Genomic DNA, 19,695 nt, shown 5'->3' on the forward strand with positions numbered 1-19,695 from the left:
CACGTGTGAAGTGATTAGCAGAGGACCCGGCCCATGGTGAAGGCTCAGTAAATGACAAGGGTTGGGTGTAGAGGCGATGAGGGCTTTTGTGCAGAGATTCATTTTGCGTGTTAAAGTAATTCTAATCACAAATGTGTGTTGAGGGCTTACTTTGTATTAGGCACTGTTCTAATTACTGTCCATTCTCATTATTCATAAATTCCATATTTTTTATGTATTGTAAAAATGCTTACTAGCTAAAACATTTTTGTAACCAAAAAGTCGATACTAGTGATGCTTTTTTGTGGGTATTTATGGAGTGTGTTACTCATGCATTGAGTAACAAAAAATGAGTTGCCTTGACATACAGTGTCTCAGTGTATTTATTATTCCACTGCTGTAGTGGAATATCATAGACTGGGTCGCTAAATATTGTTTCTCATGGTTCTGGAGCCTGGAAGTCTGGGATCAAGATTCCAATATGGTCAGATGAAGATCCTCTACAGACTTCTTGTATTCTGTAATGGCAGAAGGGGCTAGGGAACGCTCTGATGTCTCTTTAATAGGGGCACTAGTCTCATTTGTGAGGGCTTTATCCTCATGACCTAATCACCTCCCACAGGCCTACTGTCTAATACCATCACCTTGGGATTAGGACTTATATGAACTTTGGCAGGACGCAGTATTCAAACCATAGCTCAGACTGTAACTAAGTATCCTAAATTTTTATCATCTGTTTATAGTGCCATGTTTCTTGCATTTCATGCTTTTGGTGGTGGGTGATTTTGCTGTTCATGCAGACATGAAGTGTTTTCTAGGGTTTTCTAAGTGCACGAAGGCTGGAATGTGTTTTATGCAGAGACTGTGCTTGTTAGAATCAGCGAACTAAAATGGACTGGAGTGGGTGAATTTAACTCTGATGACCATTATATCTACTACTGCGGGCAGGAATCCCTCAGAAGAAATGGAGTAGCCATCATGGTCAACAAAAGAGTCCGAAATGCAGTACTTGGATGCAGTCTCAAAAACGACAGAATGATCTCTCTTTGTTTCCAAGGCAAACCATTCAGTATCACAGTAATCCAAGTTTTGCCCCAAGTAACGCTGAAGAAGCTGAAGTTGAACAGTTCTATGAAGACCTACAAGACCTTTTAGAACTAACACCCAAAAAAGATGTCCTTTTCATTATAGGGGACTGAAATGCAAAAGCAGGAAGTCAAGAAACACCTGGAGTAACAGGCAAATTTGGCCTTGGAATATGGAATGAAGCAGGGCAAAGACTAATAGAGTTTTGCCAAGAAAATGCACTGGTCATAGCAAACACCCTCTTCCAACAACACAAGAGAAGACTCTACACATGGACATCACCAGATGATCAACACCGAAATCAGATTAATTATATTCTTTGCAGCCAAAGATGGAGAAGCTCTATACAGTCAACAAAAACAAGACCAGGAGCTGACTGTGGCTCAGATCATGAACTCCTTGTTGCCAAATTCAGACTTAAATTGAAGAAAGTAGGGAAAACCACTAGACCATTCAGGTATGACCTAAATCAAATCCCTTATGATTATACAGTGAAAGTGAGAAATAGATTTAAGGGACTAGATCTGATAGATAGAGTACCTGATGAACTATGGACTGAGGTTCGTGACATTGTACAGAAGACAGGGATCAAGACCATCCCCATGGAAAAGAAATGCAAAAAAGCAAAATGGCTGTCTGGGGAGGCCTTACAAATAGCTGTGAAAAGAAGAGAAGTGAAGCAAAGGAGAAAAGGAAAGATATAAGCATCTGAATGCAGAGTTCCAAAGAATAGCAAGAAGAGATAAGAAAGCCTTCCTCACTGATCAGTGAAAAGAAATAAAGGAAAACAACAGAATGGGAAAGACTAGAGATCTCTTCAAGAAAATTAGAGATACCAAGGGAACATTACATGCAAAGATGGGCTCGATAAAGGACAGAAATGGTATGGACCTAACAGAAGCAGAAGATATTAAGAAGAGGTGGCAAGAATACACAGAAGAACTGTACAAAAAAGATCTTCACAACCCAGATAATCACGATGGTGTGATCACTGACCTAGAGCCAGACATCCTGGAATGTGAAGTCAAGTGGGCCTTAGAAAGCATCACTATGAACAAAGCTAGTGGAGGTGATGGAATTCCAGTTGAGCTATTTCAAATCCTGAAAGAGGATGCTGTGAAAGTGCTGCACTCAATATGCCAGCAAATTTGGATAACTCAGCAGTGGCCACAGGACTGGAAAAGGTCAGTTTTCATTCCAGTCCCAAAGAAAGGCAATGCCAAAGAATGCTCAGATCATCTCACATGCTAGTAAAGTAATGCTCAAAATTCTCCAAGCCAGGCTTCAGCAATATGTGAACCGTGAACTTCCAGATGTTCAAGCTGGTTTTAGAAAAGGCAGAGGAACCAGAGATCAAATTGCCAACATCCGCTGGATCATGGAAAAAGCAAGAGAGTTCCAGAAAAACATCTATTTCTGCTTTATGGACTATGCCAAAGCCTTTGACTGTGTGGATCACAATAAACTGTGGAAAATTCTGAAAGAGATGGGAATACCAGAACACCTGACCTGCCTCTTGAGAAACCTATATGCAGGTCAGGAAGCAACAGTTAGAACTGGACATGGAACAACTGACTGGTTCCAAATAGGAAAAGGAGTACGTCAAGGCTATATATTGTCACTCTGCTTATTTAACTTATATGAAGAGTACATCATGAGAAACGCTGGGCTGGAGGAAGCACAATCTGGAATCAAGATTGCTGGGAGAAATATCAATAACCTCAGATATGCAGATGACACCACCCTTATGGCAGAAAGTGAAGAGGAACTAAAAAGCCTCTTGATGAAGGTAAAAGAGGAGAGTGAAAAAGTTGGCTTAAAACTCAACATTCAGAAAACTAAGATCATGGCATGTGGTCCCATCACTTCATGGGAAATAGATGGGGAAACAGTGGAAACAGTGTCAGCCTTTATTTTGGGGGGCTCCAAAATCACTGCAGATGGTGACTGCAGCCATGAAATTAAAAGACGCTTACTCCTTGGAAGGAAAGTTATGACCAACCTAGATAGCATATTCAAAAGCAGAGACATACTTTGCCAACAAATGTCCGTCTAGTCAAGGCTATGGTTTTTCCAGTGGTCATGTATGGATGTGAGAGTTGGACTGTGAAGAAAGCTGAGCACTGAAGAATTGATGCTTTTGAACTGTGGTGTTGGAGAAGACTCTTGAGATTCCGTTGGACTGCAAGGAGATCCAACCAGTCCATTCTGAAGGAGATCAGCCCTGGGTGTTCTTTGGAAGGAATGATGCTAAAACTGAAACTCCAGTACTTTGGCCACCTCATGTGAAGAGTTGACTCATTGGAAAAGACTGTGATGCTGGGAGGGATTGGGGGCAGGAGGAGAAGGGGACGACAGAGGATGAGATGGCTGGATGGCATCACTGACTCGATGGACGTGAGTCTGAGTGAACTCCGGGAGTTGGTGATGGACAGGGAGGCCTGGCGTGCTGCGATTCATGGGGTCGCAAAGAGTCAGACACAACTGAGCGACTGAACTGTGCTTGTTAGATAAGCTTCATTCGGGCACACATCATGGTGCTGTTGGCTGTGAGTTCAGTGATATTAAATAAGGTGTCTTTAAATAGAAACAGTTATTGTGTATTAATAACTTTGTTTCTCAAGAAACATAAAAGAAACGGTCGCTGCGACTCATCGCCGTCTGAACACACAGCGGCTGCTGAGCACCCGACCAGGGCCTGCGCCGGAGCCCACGCCAAGCTCCGCGGCTCCTCGCCCACCAGGGCGGCCCTGAGCCAGTTGTCACTGAGGTAGCGCGCCCCACATTCTCCGCTGCCCGGCCAGGCCAGGCCGGCTCTGGCGTTGCCTGGCTCCCGCTCGCTTACCCGCTCCCTCCTTTGCGCCTGAGTCACCGCCGCCGCCATGGCCGAGAATAGTGAAAGCGGCGGCCCTCCGAGTTCCCAGGACAACGCCGCCGCGGCCGAAGGTGCCGGCGCCCCTGCCGCCACCGCCTCCACGGAACCCAAGATCATGAAACTCACCGTGAAGACCCCGAAGGAGAAGGAGGAGTTCGCAGTGCCCGAGAACAGCTCCGTCCAGCAGTTCAAGGAAGAAATCTCGAAACGTTTCAAATCACATACCGACCAACTTGTGTTGATATTTGCGGGAAAAATTTTAAAAGATCAAGATACTTTGAGTCAGCATGGAATTCACGATGGACTTACTGTTCACCTTGTCATCAAAACACAAAACAGGCCTCAGGATCATTCAGCTCAACAAACAAATGCCAGTGGAACCAGTGCTACCACATCATCAGCTCCTAGTAGTAACTCCACATCTGGTTCTGCCACTAGCAGCCCTTTTGGTTTAGGTGGCCTTGGAGGACTTGCAGGTCTGAGTAGCTTGGGTTTGAATACTACCAACTTCTCTGAACTACAGAGCCAGATGCAGCGGCAACTTATGTCCAATCCTGAAATGATGGTCCAGATCATGGAGAATCCCTTTGTCCAGAGCATGCTTTCAAATCCTGACCTGATGAGGCAGTTAATTATGGCCAATCCACAAATGCAACAGTTGATACAGAGAAATCCAGAAATTAGTCATATGCTAAATAATCCAGATATTATGAGACAAACATTGGAACTTGCTAGGAATCCGGCAATGATGCAGGAAATGATGAGAAACCAGGACCGAGCCTTGAGCAACCTGGAAAGCATCCCAGGGGGATACAATGCTTTACGGCGCATGTACACAGATATTCAGGAACCCATGTTGAGTGCTGCACAAGAACAGTTTGGTGGTAATCCGTTTGCTTCGTTAGTGAGCAATACATTGTCAGGTGAAGGTAGTCAGCCTTCCCGTACAGAAAATAGAGATCCATTACCCAATCCGTGGGCTCCACAGGCTTCTCAGAGTTCATCAGCTTCCAGTGGCACCACCAGCTCAGTGGGGGGCACTAGTGGTAGTGCTGCTGGTGGTACTGCTGGGCAGAGTTCTGCTGCGCCAAATTTGGGACCTGGAGTAGGAGCCAGTATGTTCAATACACCAGGAATGCAGAGCTTGTTGCAGCAAATAACTGAAAACCCACAACTTATGCAAAACATGTTGTCTGCCCCCTACATGAGAAGCATGATGCAGTCACTAAGCCAGAACCCTGACCTTGCTGCACAGATGCAGAATCCTGATACGTTATCGGCTATGTCAAACCCTAGAGCAATGCAGGCCTTATTACAGATTCAGCAGGGTTTAGAGACCTTAGCAACTGAAGCCCCCCGGCCTCATCCCAGGGTTTACTCCTGGCCTGGGGGCATTAGGAAGTACTGGAGGCTCTTCAGGAACCAATGGCTCTACTTCTACATCTAGCGAAAACCCAAGTCCCACAGTAGGAACCACCGAACCTGGACACCAGCAGTTTATCCAACAAATGCTGCAGGCTCTTGCTGGAGTGAATCCTCAGCTACAGAATCCAGAAGTTAGATTTCAGCAGCAACTGGAACAGCTCAGTGCAATGGGATTTTTGAACCGTGAAGCAAACTTGCAAGCGCTAATAGCCACAGGAGGGATATCAATGCGGCTATTGAAAGGTTACTGGGCTCTCAGCCATCATAGCAGCATTTCTGTATCTTGAAAAAAATGTAATTTATTTTTGATAACGGCTCTTAAATCTTTAAAATACCCGCTTTATTTCATTTTGACTCTTGGAATTCTGTGCTGTTATAAACAAACCCAATATATGATACATTTTAAGGTGGAGTGCAGTAAGATGTGTGGGTTTCACTGTGTTTGTTTGTTTTTTGTTTTCCTGGAACAGTGGGAATCAATGCTTTTTCATTTAAGGCTACTGCATGCGTCAAACACTTCTGCATTTATTGTAATTTTTACAAAACATATTACCTTTTATAGTTGGGTGAACAGATTTTTGTCCTGCATCTGTCCAGTTTATTTGCTTTTTAAACATTAGTCTCTGGTAGTAATTTATGTAGAATAAAAGCATTAAAAAGAAGCAAATCATTTGCGCTTTATAATTTGTGATACAACATTGCTTATCGTGACTTTGGCATGTATTTTTGCAAACAAAAATGCTGTAAGATTTATACTACTGACAGTTTTTGCTTTATTTGTATACAATGTATGTATGCACATTTGGGACAGCATCTCTAGAAACATACTACAGTAGATCATCTGAGCAAAATATCTGTAATGGAAAAAATAAAGATAAGGAAATACTTCAAAGCAGAGTATTTCTTAATTGTGTAGAATCTTACAGCATCTTTGATGAACATCTCAGCAAAAGTACTGGTTAGTGAGGCTTGTTGAAAATACAGTAGAAAAACTGATTCTGGTTATCTCTTTAAGGACGTATTAATTGTACAGACAAGATGATGTAACACTGTCTCAGCATTCACAGATTGACTGTAAATTACCTTAATCTTTGTGCAGACTGAAGGAGCACTGTAGTGTAACCCCAAAGTGCATTTGCCTAGGACTTGCAGCTTCTCCCATAGGTAGTTTAACAGGCATTACAATTTGTAATTGAAATGTTGCTTTCACTGAAAGTGTCTTGATGTTTCAGTTATTTTTAATCGCCATATAAAAATAGAACTATCTTCAGGATTTATCAGTTTTCTCATGCACAGGCAATACACGAATTTAAAATGATTTGTGAGCCACTTGTTTCTGAAGTGTTTTGGTAGTTCTATTAAGAAATAGTTAAATATTGTGCCTTTCAGAGCCTGAGAGAAGGGGAATTTTGGGGGTGGGGTGGGGTTCTGTCCTGGATTGGGCCAGCCTAAATAATACTGGCAACCAAGATTCTGTTAGGATTTCTGTGCGTATAGTGTAGTAAAGAAGTATCATTCAGGGGTGAAAACAAAGAGCCGTTTTAACAATGTTGAGTACATTTGGCTGTTCTACAGCTTTTTTCTTCCCTCCCCAAGGAAATTCTGTTTGCCTAACTCTCAAACTATTGGGGTGGTACATTCCTTTAGGACCAATTAAAACCTAACTTTGGGGTCAGTAATATATTTGGCTGACTCTGGTTCAGTATTCTCTTAGGTCATTATATTCTCTCATGTACAGTTAAGGGAAATTAAAATGTTAAAGTAACTAAAATTAATTCAGACCAGTAAAATCAAGGGAAATATAAGTTGAATTCCATTACTTCTGTAAGTTGCTTGCTATTAAAAAGGTGAAGAGGCAGGTTGCCCACCATTCCGTGCACTGTTTTGACACTGTCCCCTGGAATAAAACAGGTACAAAGGTTAATTAAGATGGAGGCATGACTAAGAGGAACTTGTTAAGGATGATATTTGTGTGTCTCTGCTCTCTCTGCCTTATGCCTCAGTATGGTTTTAAAACTTTTGTACTAGCAATTGGTGGTATACAGTGTGGGGTAGTGTCATAACCAGTTTGACAATTTATTAATCACAAAATAACAATAAATCTCTAGCTTTAAAAAAAAAAAAAAAAGAAACATAAAAGAAACTATCAATCAGCTGACAAAAATGTTGTGACCAGAGGCACAAAGGAACCTGTTCTGTATTTCCTTTGGGACCATTGTTTCAGAATTCACTGGTTCAGTTTCCTGGAACCTATAGAACTACCACAAATCACTGAGTTGATTGTAGCTTACCTGTTCTAACTCCTGCAGTCATCAGTTATCCTATGAGGTAGATATTACTACAGTAAAATCCCACAATGATGCAAGAAAAGGGTTAAAAAATTTATTTGTTAAAGGTAAGATACCGTTGATATTAATACAATGATGTGGGAGTTGTAGCCCATTAGCCTGGAATTCCGTGGATCCTGGAATCCAGCGGCTCCATCGTTGTTGGTTCACTCCAGCTGTGGTCTGGCTGCCGCCATCTGGGGTGGTTACCTGATCTGGCTTCCACATCATTGGGGGTCACTCTCGACCTTGGCCATGGGGACTTCCAGAAGAGAAGACTGACATCCCTGATTCCAGTGTCCCTCACTTCCTCAGCCTTCTCTGGGGAGATTAAATAGGCAGCCACCTCCCCTTCATGGATGATGTTGCCTGCTGTTTACCTGGGCACTTGCCCTTCACTTCACTTGTCCGTCTTCTCAAAGATAATAATTTCAACCACCCATAATTGAGGTCTGGGGCTGCACAGAAAACAGGAGCAATTGCCAGCTGCTTTTACTCAGAATTGTATTATGTTAGGCTTGTTATCACTGGGTTTTACTCTGTTATCCCCATTTTACAGATGAGGGGGCTGAGGCCAGAGAGGCTCCACAGTGATCATCCACAGTCACTTTATTCTGTGTTGAGCTGAGCTTCTGGCCCATCTCCTCTCTCCCCTCTCTTGTGTGTGCCAGCGGAGATTCAAGAGCTTTAGTATTAACTTAGAAAGCAAGGTAGGAATCGGTCTCTGCTGCCATTGCCAAATAAAACCTCTCTGGCTATTTCTGATGCTCTCTGCTTGGGAGAGGGGTGGGTTTTCTTTTTTTCTTCTGTTCAAACAAAAGTAAAACTGTTCCAGGCCAAGTGGGTCGGGTCGTTTTGCAGTGACCTTCAGATGGTACAAACTCCCTAGTGACCTCTCGCCTTATGTTGCAGCCTCATTATGTTTTACTTCATCGCCCTGGCCGGAGCGCACAAGCGGGTGGTCGTCCAGCTCCGAGAGCAGCTGAACCTGGTAAGAAAGCTCCGGTCCTGGGAGTCAGGGCCAGGGATGTTTATGGCAGGACACGGAAAGGAATGGGAGTTTCTCCTGGGGAGAGAGAGTGGGACACTGCATCACCACTCCCCCAGAACTCTGCCTTCAGGCCTGGACTCCTGCAGCTCCATCCTCATACTGTGCTGGGATGCAGAGGTCAAGAAGGGAGACGGACTGCTCAGAGGCTAAAGGAAAGAGATACATTCCGACTGCGATAACTGCTGTAAAGATGGCGTAGATGAGCTAGTTAGAGGGTGCCTGGTGGACCATCTGCTGCTGAGATAGCAGCCATTTCAGCAGGAAGTGATGATGGAGCCAAGACTTGAATGATGAGAAGGAGCCAGTTATGGGAGGTCTTGGGTATGAGAGTAACAGGCAGAGACAACAGCGAGGTCTGGGCCCAGGAGGAAGGGCATTCTGCACGGAGGGTGCATGATGGGAAAGGCAAGGCGAGCTTGAGTCACAGCACTGCCTGAGGGTGCTGGTGAGAAGTCTGGGTTTAATTCTGAGTGTGATAAGAAGCCACTGGAGGGTGTTGTCCAAGTCTGATGTTCATTTTTAAAAGAACATTTTTACAAGGCTGCTTTGTGGACCAGGGGCTGGGGTGGGGGGGTCTGGGGGACAAGAGTAAAAAGACAGTTTGGAGGTCACTGGAGGTCCAGTAGTTTGGATCCTTGGCCTTGAATCTGATAGGTAATTTCTTGGGTTGAAATAATATTTGTTTCCAAATATATTGACTGTGCTGTTGAACCTATTTTTTTTTTTTTTTTAGGAAAGCCGTGACAAGCGTTATCTAATCCAGAAACTCACAGAAGCCCAGAGGGATCTGAGGAACCGGCTAGACTGACGGGGAAGTGCTGCTGCCTGTGGCTTACAGGCTGGCCTGGTGACCTGCCAGCCTACAATATCCGTCGGGGATTTTAGCGGAAATTTTAAAATATATTTTTCTGGAGTTTGGGCCTTTCCTGAAAGTGGCTCCAAATGTGCAGCTCCAGTGGCCGTGTTTACATTAACAGGTCCCTGTCCTTAGGGCATTAGTAAAGCAGGTTCAAAACCATGTCTTCTGCCTGTAACCCAGCAGCTCAGGGGCAACTTAACCAAAACACTGACTTTGAAGCTTTTCAACTGAAATTGAGGAGAGACCACTCATGTTTTTACAAGCTCACTTGTATCGTCTTTTAAAGTTAACTGTGGAAGTCATCAGTCCATGAGCCTGGGTTCGTTCTTTTGAACCAGGTTCTGGGGATTTAGGCTGAGAGGTGTTCCCTTAAGAAGCAGTGACTCTTGTGAATGGTTCTGTATACTTAAAATGCAGAAACCCTGGAATCATGATGTTTGAAACAGGTGGTGGAGCATGGAGAGGATGGTTATGTAATTTCAGCTATGTGGTAATATGTAATATGAGAGTAATACTGTATGACAGAGAAAAGCCCTTCCTGCCGTGTGAATAAGGAAGGCTCCGAGGGCCTTGGATTGAGCCCGTGATGGGGGAGCAGCCACAGCTTGGTAGCCTGGATTTCGTAGCTTCCTGGGCATGTTGCTACAGCCTCATTACTCAGGGGAAGCTGCTTTAAGGGCCTGGATAGTCACAACCTTCCATTCCCTTCTAGTCCTGGGTTTGGAGATTTGGCAGAGGGTTCTGTGCCATCAAGATTAAGAGGCAGAGTGCATCTCGCTCTGCCAAAGGCCGCGTCCCTTCCTGCACTGAGCTCTCTGAATGGCACTTCACGGTTCGGAGCCAGGCTGGAAGGGGCTGTTGAGTGTTTGAGTGTTGGGGGCACATGGGCTGCAGCATCAGGCCAGCCTTTGGCGGTGTACCCAACTAGACCGAATGCTGGAGCTTTTAAATGTACATATTCATAGTTTTAAAGGCTCTTGTTTTTCTTGTGCTTAAAATTTTTAATTTCATTTTACAAAACATGTAGATATCTCTTAAGACTTCTATTACCATAAAAACCTTATGCAATGAATACCTCAGTATAAGCTTACCTGAAATTAATAGCTTTAAACCTTTTCACATAAGCCTTGATTATAGTTTAATCAGTTTTCATTCTAATACCTTCAGAATCTTTTCCAAAGTACTGTAGTTTTGTAATGGACTGTCTGTGCCCTCCTCCTGTTTTCCTTCCTTTCACTGGCTCGTTAAACCTTTCCTTGGGTTTGCCTCGCATTTAAAGGTGGGTGCAGGTTTTAGAAAGCTGCTGTTATGAAGACTATTTCCCACCCCCAGGACTCTCCCATTACTCAAAAATGATTCACTCCTTGCTCTTAGAAACAAAGCAAGCTCACCACAGTTAACACAAGTCTATCTACTTGTCCCTTTGCCAGACTTTTTTTTTTTGCTCTTCTACAGTTAGTATTCATACAGGGTATTTTTAAAAACTATAAAACTGATGAGCTTTTCAAGCTTTTCATACCTTTTTAAGGTTTATGAATATTTAAGTCTAATAACTAGTATGGAATTTTGAACAAATGAAAGTTCATTCCATCCTCACTTAAAAAATTCTAAATTGTTGGCATTTTTGCCTAAAGAATTTATATGTAGCGCATTCTTGCCTTCAGCATGCTTCTGAGAACAGTCAAGTATTCTGTGCAGCGTGTGTGTGTGTGTGTGTGTGTGTGTGTGTGTGTGTGTTGGAAGCTCTGTTTTCTTTCCTGTTATTATACTGAAATATGCTAATATATTCATCTTAGGTAAATGCTGCTAATTTGCATACTTTGTACTTGAATTTTTTTTTTATATTTTGATAATTTTAATAACTGCAGGAGATGTCTGTATAATTGTTAAAGTGCAGCTCTCTCTAACAAATGTGCATTAAAACTACTGATTAAACTGTATCTTGAAGGTTTTAAAATGTGATTGTGTGTGATTGGAGGGGTCTTGTCAGCAATCTAGTGACCATAGAAAACTATAACAGTTTGTAAGGTTACTCTTTGCCTTTTCCTAGAATCAGAGAGAAGAAAGATTTAATTTTAGAAAGTCATCAAATGAGTGCAATTAAGACTCTATTTTAAGCCAAGGAGGGATGTGTGTGTGTGTGTGTGTGTTTTAAACTTAAAAGACATAGTTATTTCAAGCATTCCCTATCCCACCTCCCAGAGGAATTTTATTCTCCCAGAAAATTATATAATATATATTCAAGCAAATATGTATCTGTAGTTGTATGCATGATATTTATTTATTTCTGAGCTTCTCCTTTTTTCCTCCTTAATAATATCTTGAAGAACATGGCATTCTTCCATATGTCATTGTATACTTTCATAATCATTTACAAGTGCTGGATACTTAGTTTTCAGTCACTACCCCCTCCCTGACCCCACACACCTCATTATAAACACTGGGAATTGGAATTTTGAAAGTCCATGCAAACATTTCTCTTTTCTTTGTTCTACCCCATTTGGCTTCAGGTTCTTTTTTTTTTTTTTTTTTTTTTAACATATAATGCATTTATTAAGAGTTCAACATTCTTTTTTTCTTTTTTTAATTTTTAATTGGAGGATAGTTTCTTTACACTGCTGTGTCGGTTTCTGCCGTTAAACAACGTGAATCAACCATAAGTGTATATATATCCCCCGACCTTAAAACCTCCCTTCCAACCCCCCACCCCAGCTTCAGGTTCTTGTTCTTTATCAAGACAGCCTTGCACTTCCTTGCAATCACAAAATATTCTCATAGAGAAGAATCCAGTTACACAGGTCTTTAATTTGTATTAACTCTGTTAGCAAAGTAAATTTCTGCAGCTACATGTCTGATTGCAGATACTCACTTGAGTAAGTATTGGAGAGGGCTTTCCTGGAGGCTCAGTCAGTAAAGAATCTGCCTGCAATGCGGGAGACCTGGGTTTGATATCTGGGTTGGGAAGATCCCCTGGAGAAGGGCATGGCAACCCACTCCAGTAGTCTTGCCTAGAGAATCCCCATAGTCAGGAGCCTGGCGGGCTACATACAGTTCATGGGGTTGCAAGAGTTGGATACGACTGAGAGACTAATAAGAGCAGAGCAGAAGAAAGGAATTAAAGGGATGGCACAGCAAGGTCTGATCTCTAGGAAGATAGAACTTTTTAATGTGTCTTCTTTATATAGGGTGTTACTTTATTAGTAAATTTCATTTGGTATATTTTCTTTCCAAAACATGGGATGTGCTTGGGACTATAGAGTGGCTTTCTAACTTGCTTAGTTGCATAAGTTTTTACAGGTTTCCTTACCTTTCTGGGATAAAGTACCCTCATTTTTTTTTAGTACCCTCATTTTTAAAATGAAAAAATAACTGAATTCACTTTTATTTTTGAGGATTGAATTAGGGAATAATAATAAACTGTGGAAAATTCTGAAAGAGATGGGAATACCAGACCACCTGACCTGCCTCTTGAGAAACCTATATGCAGGTCAGGAAGCAACAGTTAGAACTGGACATGGAACAACAGTTAGAACTGGACATGGAACAACAGACTGGTTCCAAATAGGAAAAGAAGTATGTCAAGGCTGTATATTGTCACCCTGCTTATTTAACTTATATGCAGAGTACATCATGAGAAACGCTGGGCTGGAAGAAGCACAAGCTGGAATCAAGATTGCTGGGAGAAATATCAATAACCTCAGATATGCAGATGACACCACCCTTATGGCAGAAAGTGAAGAGGAACTAAAAAAAAAAAAGCCTCTTGATGAAAGTGAAAGAGGAGAGTGAAAAAGTTGGCTTAAAGCTCAACATTCAAAAAACTAAGATCATGGCATCTGGTCCCAACACTTCATGGGAAATAGATGGGGAAACAGCGGAAACAGTGTCAGACTTTATTTTTGGGGGCTCCAAAATCACTGCAGATGATGATTGCAGCCATGAAATTAAAAGACGCTTACTCCTTGGAAGAAAAGTTATGACCAACCTAGACAGCATGTTAAAAAGCAGAGACATTACTTTGCCAACAAAGGTCCATCTAGTCAAGGCTATGGTTTTTCCAGTAGTCATGCATATGGATGTGAGAGTTGGAGCATGAAGAAAGCTGAGCGCCAAAGAATTGATGCTTTTGAACTGTGGTGTTGGAGAAGACTCTTGAGAGTCCCTTGGACTGCAAGGAGATCCAACCAGTCCATTCTAAAGGAGATCAGTCCTGGGTGTTCTTCGGAAGGACTGATGCTGAAGCTGAAACTCCAATACTTTGGCCACCTCATGTGAAGAGTTGACTTATTGGAAAAGACTCTGATGCTGGGAGGGATTGGGGGCAGGAGAAAAAGGGGATGACAAAGGATGAGATGGCTGGATACCATCACTGACTCAATGGACATGAGTTTGAGTGAACTCTGGGAGTTGGTGGTGGCCAGGGAGGCCTGGCGTGCTGCGATTCATGGGGTCGCAAAGAGTCGGACATGACTGAGCGACTGAACTGAACTGAAAGTAAATAAATATTATTTCACAGTCATCTGTGAAGATTGTGGCACACATAAATAAAACTCATTCTGCTTCTACAAAAAATTAACCCCTCATTGTCAGACCTTTGCTATCCTGATGTCCTTAGGACAAGGCACAGTCTACTTCTCAATCAAAGAATGTAAAATAGCTATTTAAAATAGCTATAAATCAAACAGTGTAGGCTATAGGAAATCCAAGATGGCCACTTGGCTTTTCCCAGTCCCCTTACAAACCTCACTTTTTATTTGATGGGATAAAGTCTCCCTTGGCTGCAGGGTTAATACCCTTACACACACAAACACATACAGACAAATTTTATGTTTCACTGATATTAAATTCTGGTTTTGTTAATTGAGACGTTGACCAAGACTAACTTATAGACAGAGTACATCATGAGAAACGCTGGGCTGGATGAAGCACAAGCTGGAATCAAGATTGCCAAGAGAAATTTCAATAACCTCAGATATGCAGATGACACCACCCTTATGGCAGAAAGTGAAGAAGAAACAAAGAGCCTCTTGATGAAAGTGAAAGAGGAGAGTGAAAAAGTTGGCTTAAAGCTCAACATTCAGAAAACAAAGAACATGGCATCAGGTCCCATCACTTCATGGCAAATAGATGGGGTGACAGTGGAAACAGTGGCAGATATTATTTTAGGAGGCTCCAAAATCACTGCAGATGGTGAATGCAGCCATGAAATTAAAAGACGCTTACTCCTTGGAAGGAAAGTTATGACCAACCTAGACAGCATATTAAAAAGCAGAGATGTTACTTTGCCAATAAAGGTCTGTCTAGTCAAGGCTATGGTTTTTCCAGTAGTCATGTATGGATGGACTGTGAAGAAAGCTGAGCGCCAAAGAATTGATGCTTTTGAACTGTGATGTTGGAAAAGACTCTTGAGAGTCCCTTGGACTGCAAGGAGATCCAACCAGTCCACCCTAAAGGAAATCAGTCCTGAATATTCATTGGAAGGACTGATACTGAAGTTGAAACTCCAATACTTTGGCCACCTGATGCAAAGAGCTGACTCCTTTGAAAAGACCCTGATGCTGGGAAAGATTGAGGGTGGGAGAAGGGGATGACAGAGGATGAGATGATGGATGGCATCACTGACTCAGCAGACATGAGTTTGAGTAAACTCCGGGAATTGGTGATGGACAGGGAGGCCTGGCATGCTGCAGTCCATGGGGTTGCAAAGAGTTGGACACAACTGAGCGACTGAACTGAACTGAACTTCCCAGATAGTTTCTTGCTATTATGTTTATTGCTAAAAAGTTAACTGAATTATTCTAAAGCTTATTTCAGTGATCTATATTTGGATAGAGATTAGATACCCCATTAGCTACAACCAGGGATCATAAAATTACATGTATCTATCAGTGAACTGTATGGTAATTGGAGTTTATGGAAAAAACAACAAAACACTAACCTTGACTTTCTGGAATAGGAAATTTCCAGAGGCTGGAAAAATTATAATAAGAGTAATCAATTTGCTGAATTATATGCAGTATGTGTGTGTGTGTTAGTCACTCAGTCATGCCCAACTCTTTGTGACCCCATGGACTAGCCCACCAGGCTCCTCTGCTATAGAATTCTCCAGGCAAGAATACTGGAGTGACTTGCCATTTTCTACTCCAAGGTATCTTCCCGACCCAGGGATCAGACCCATGTCTCTCATGACTCCTGCATTGGCAGGTGGGTTCTTTATCACTGTGCCACCTATTACAAAGGAACAAACACAAATCCAAGCAGAAGTCGATCCAGACTCCTGCGACATAAAAGGTTTGACTTTGTGGGTACACAAAAAATGTAGCCACCTGGGAGGAAAAGCAAAGTACAGGTGGGCCCAGGACTGAGCTATTTCCTTAACTATGGATGTCATTAAAACTGTTGTTTTAGTGTCCAGCTTGTCAACATATTAAGCACAGAAGCTTGCCCTGTCTGACGCTTTGCGACCCCATGGACTATACAGTCCATGTAATTCTCCAGGCCAGAATACTGGAGTGGGTAGCCTTTCACTTCTCCAGGGGAATCTTCCCAACCCAGAAATCAAACCAGGGTCTCCTGCATTGCAGGTGGATTCTTTACCAACTGAGCTATCAGGGAAGCCCAGAATCTTGCCACAGCTAGTCAAAGGACAATTGGCATGTGGCAAGCTGCCTAGGAAAATATGGCAAATTGATTATATTCATCCATTCATTTGAAACAAAGGATGCCAATATGTGAGTACTGCTATGGACACGTATTCTGGATACTTAGTGCCCATTCTCTTCAGGAAAGCCAGATCTGATCAGACTAATACTATTAAAACATTGAAGATAACTAATATGATGTTCCACTTCAAAGTCCGAGTGACAATGGGTCACATTTTAAAGCTAAGTTAATACAAGAGTTTACCCCAGAACATAATGTACAATGGACCTTTCATATTCCTTATCTCAAGCTGCTGTTTGAGAGAATGAATGGTCTGCTTAAACAGCAATTAATAATTTGGAAAGGACTCTTAAAAACTGGAGAACTATTCTTTAATACTGTCCTGAATATTTCAAATAACAGACCTACAGGAGAATCAGAAATTTCTTTGATGAGAATGACTATGCCAAATTTACAAATTCATAACATCAACTTCCATCTTTAAACAACTGAGTATTGGGAAATTAGCCCAGGGGCACTAGCTCCTTTCGGAGCTCCTCCTGAGGCTGCTGGACTGAATTTGTGCTCTATATCTGAACACAGACTTACTAAAAGATCGATATGTACTGTTTCAACTGGTATTGGAATTAAAATGCCTTCTGGACACTTTGGATTAATCAAAGAATACTCCAGTTTAGCATTAAAAGGGATCTGTGTTTGTGGGGAAGTTATAGACCCAGACTACCAAGGAGAAATCAAGTAATTCTACAAAATCAAGGAAAAGATAATTATTTATTAATAAACGACTGAATTGCCAAATTGCTGATTCATCCGTGTGTAACTGACAAAGTACAAAAAGGAGAACCTCCCACCTAATTAACAGATAGAGGTGATGGAGGGTTTGGATCCACAAATGAAATACATGCAATTGGAGCTAAAGTCTGGGTGAAGGAGGCTAACGGTCCTCCCATACCTACTGATGTCACTGTGCAGGGGAAGGATAATACCATATTAGTAATGATCACCAGACAGGAAAAATGGAAATACGTGCCATTAACTCACTGTCATTCTTGCGAATAGATTTTTCTTGGAAGTTTGACCATAATGTGGATTGTCATCCATGCCTCAACCCCTGGCCATTGGAAATCATCAGAGAACTTTCAGCTAGAGAAATGTGAAACAGATCTGAACTCAAGATAATTTCACCTGCCCTGCAAACAAGTTCTGGCCTTTCTTAACTTTGACTTTCTATGGATAAAATTTATCTGTCTGCTAGATTATACCAGCTTCATGTGTTACCCATTGTATTTGGGGAAGAGTATTGATTACCACATTTTACTGGAAATTATTTGGACTTGAATAATCATACCCACTTACTGATACAACTGTGGAAAGGCTACCAAAGGACTGCTATGTGGACCAACATCTGGCATTTGGGAATCCTGCTTATTGGAGAACTCTATTAACTATTGTGAATGGACTATCTTCCCTAAATCCTGAAGTATGTTTTTCAGATTGCCCTCAATTTGTATGTAGTGTAACCCATTATGTAGAAACAATTTCCATGTATCAGTTAGGAACCCCTTTTTCCAGATGCCTAACACATGTTAATCATTTATATTGGAAGGGGACCACCTATTACTTTCCCCATGAGAACTCAGGTATTGTGGACTCGAATGTTATTCCATATTCTTTCTGTTCCCAATATTAGCTTTCCCTTAGAACCCTTATGAAAGATTTTGCAAGGAACCAAAGAGTTACACGGGCTTCCCTTGTGGCTCAGCTGGTAAAGGATCCACCTGCAATGCGGGAGACCTGGGTTCGATCCCTGGGTTGGGAAGATCTCCTGGAGAAGGGGAAAGCTACCCACTCCAATATTCTGGCCTGGAGAATTCCATGCACTGTATATATATATATATATATATATATATATATATAGTCCATGGGGTTTCAGCCATGAAATTAAAAGATGCTTGCTCCTTGGAAGAAAAGTTATGATCAACCTAGACAGCATATTAAAAAGCAGAGACATTACTTTGCCAACAAAGGTCCATCTAGTCAAAGCTATGGTTTTTCCAGTAGTCATGTATGGATGTGAGAGTTGGACTGTGAAGAAAGCTGAGCGCCAAAGAATTGACACTTTTTGAACTGTGGTGTTGGAGAAGACTCTTAAGAGTCGCCTGGACTGCAAGGAGATCCAACCAGTCAATCCTAAAGGAAATCAGTCCTGAATATTCATTGGAAGGACTGATACTAAAGCTGAAACTCCAATACTTTGGCCACCTGATGCAAAGACCTGACTCCTTTGAAAAGACCCTGATGCTGGGAAAGATTGAAGGTGGGAGGAGAAAGGGACGACAGGATGAGATGGTTGGATGGCATCACCGACTCAATGGACATAAGTTTGAGTAAACTCCAGGAACTGGTGATGGACAGGGAGGCCTGGCGTGCTGCAGTTCATGGGATCACAAAGAGTTGGACACTACTGAGTCACTGAACTGAACTGAAAGAGTTACAAAATTTCATAGATACAGGTAATCAGACCTTGATAGAACATTCTGTTGTTACTACTATTGCTACCAATAAGTTAATGGATGTAGGAGTTGATGTACCAAAATATACTTCTCATTCATGGTGGAACTTCTTCTTTACTAAGTCCCCTACTGCTCAAAAAGTATTTCCTGCATTGCTTAACCCATTACTTGTTTCTTTGATCACTTTATTTCTATTGACTATCTGGAATTGTTATGTGACTTATAGAATGAAGAAGCCTACTTGTGTTATCTTGCCTTATTCCTATGCATTTCAGCCTAAACAATCCTGAGCCCAGCTTTTAGGGAAAGTAAAATGAAGGAAGTCTTGTTCAGGCTTCAGAAGCAGGAGAGCAGGCCTCTGATCTGCTTTGGACGAGCCTTGACACCACCCAGACTCTGTGTGTGTAAGCACAGCAAGTCAGGCAGCACTTTAGATAAGAAAAGGAGTGGGTCTTAGAATTCTTGAGCCCCTGGAGATCTGGCTAACCCCGCAGGGTCAACGAAATCCTATGGCTCACAAAGTGAAACAAACAGCATTGTAAAAAGGTGAAAGTGAAAACAGAGCTGCATTTCTTCATGCAAACTGTTAATGATACCAGTCTGCAGTCTAGGATTATAAACAAGAGCCCCTGAAACTGCAATATGAAGTCTCACCCTTGGGGTGGATACACAGCCCAGGACCCTTTCCCAGTAGAGACTCCAGATTGCTGTTAACAAGGGACTTCCAGCCTGTTCAAGTCTAAATGTAGACTAGATGTAGTCTAGATGTAGACACCACCAATTTGGTGGTGTATGTGTTGTTAATTCTCTCTATTGTTTCTATTTCTCTTCTTTTAATTACTGTATGTTGAAATTGTCAAATAATCTTTCATAAAAATTTGAAATTGTTTATGTATGTAATACCATGTGGTTTCTTG

General features: G+C 42.0%; 1 protein-coding gene and 1 pseudogene across 4 annotated transcripts in view; both read left to right on the top strand.

Annotated features, from left to right (window-relative positions):
• TMC7 (transmembrane channel like 7) overlaps window positions 1–11,553 on the top strand; it is a 60,766-nt gene extending 49,213 nt beyond the window's left edge. For all 3 annotated transcript variants that reach the window (XM_027526604.1, XM_027526605.1, XM_027526606.1), the window contains exons 15-16: window positions 8,605–8,683; window positions 9,477–11,553. In XM_027526604.1, the coding sequence (XP_027382405.1) occupies window positions 8,605–8,683; window positions 9,477–9,551 (154 nt within the window). In that variant the 3' untranslated portion in view covers window positions 9,552–11,553. The remainder of the gene's footprint in view (window positions 1–8,604; window positions 8,684–9,476) is intronic.
• LOC113883185 lies at window positions 3,737–6,621 on the top strand (annotated as a pseudogene). Its single transcript, XR_003508588.1, has one exon. The product of XR_003508588.1 is annotated as a ubiquilin-1 pseudogene (transcript).
• Window positions 11,554–19,695: the final 8,142 nt, after the last annotated feature.

The sequence above is a fragment of the Bos indicus x Bos taurus genome, chromosome 25 (assembly GCF_003369695.1).
Source record: "Bos indicus x Bos taurus breed Angus x Brahman F1 hybrid chromosome 25, Bos_hybrid_MaternalHap_v2.0, whole genome shotgun sequence".
Taxonomy (NCBI): Eukaryota; Metazoa; Chordata; class Mammalia; order Artiodactyla; family Bovidae; genus Bos; species Bos indicus x Bos taurus.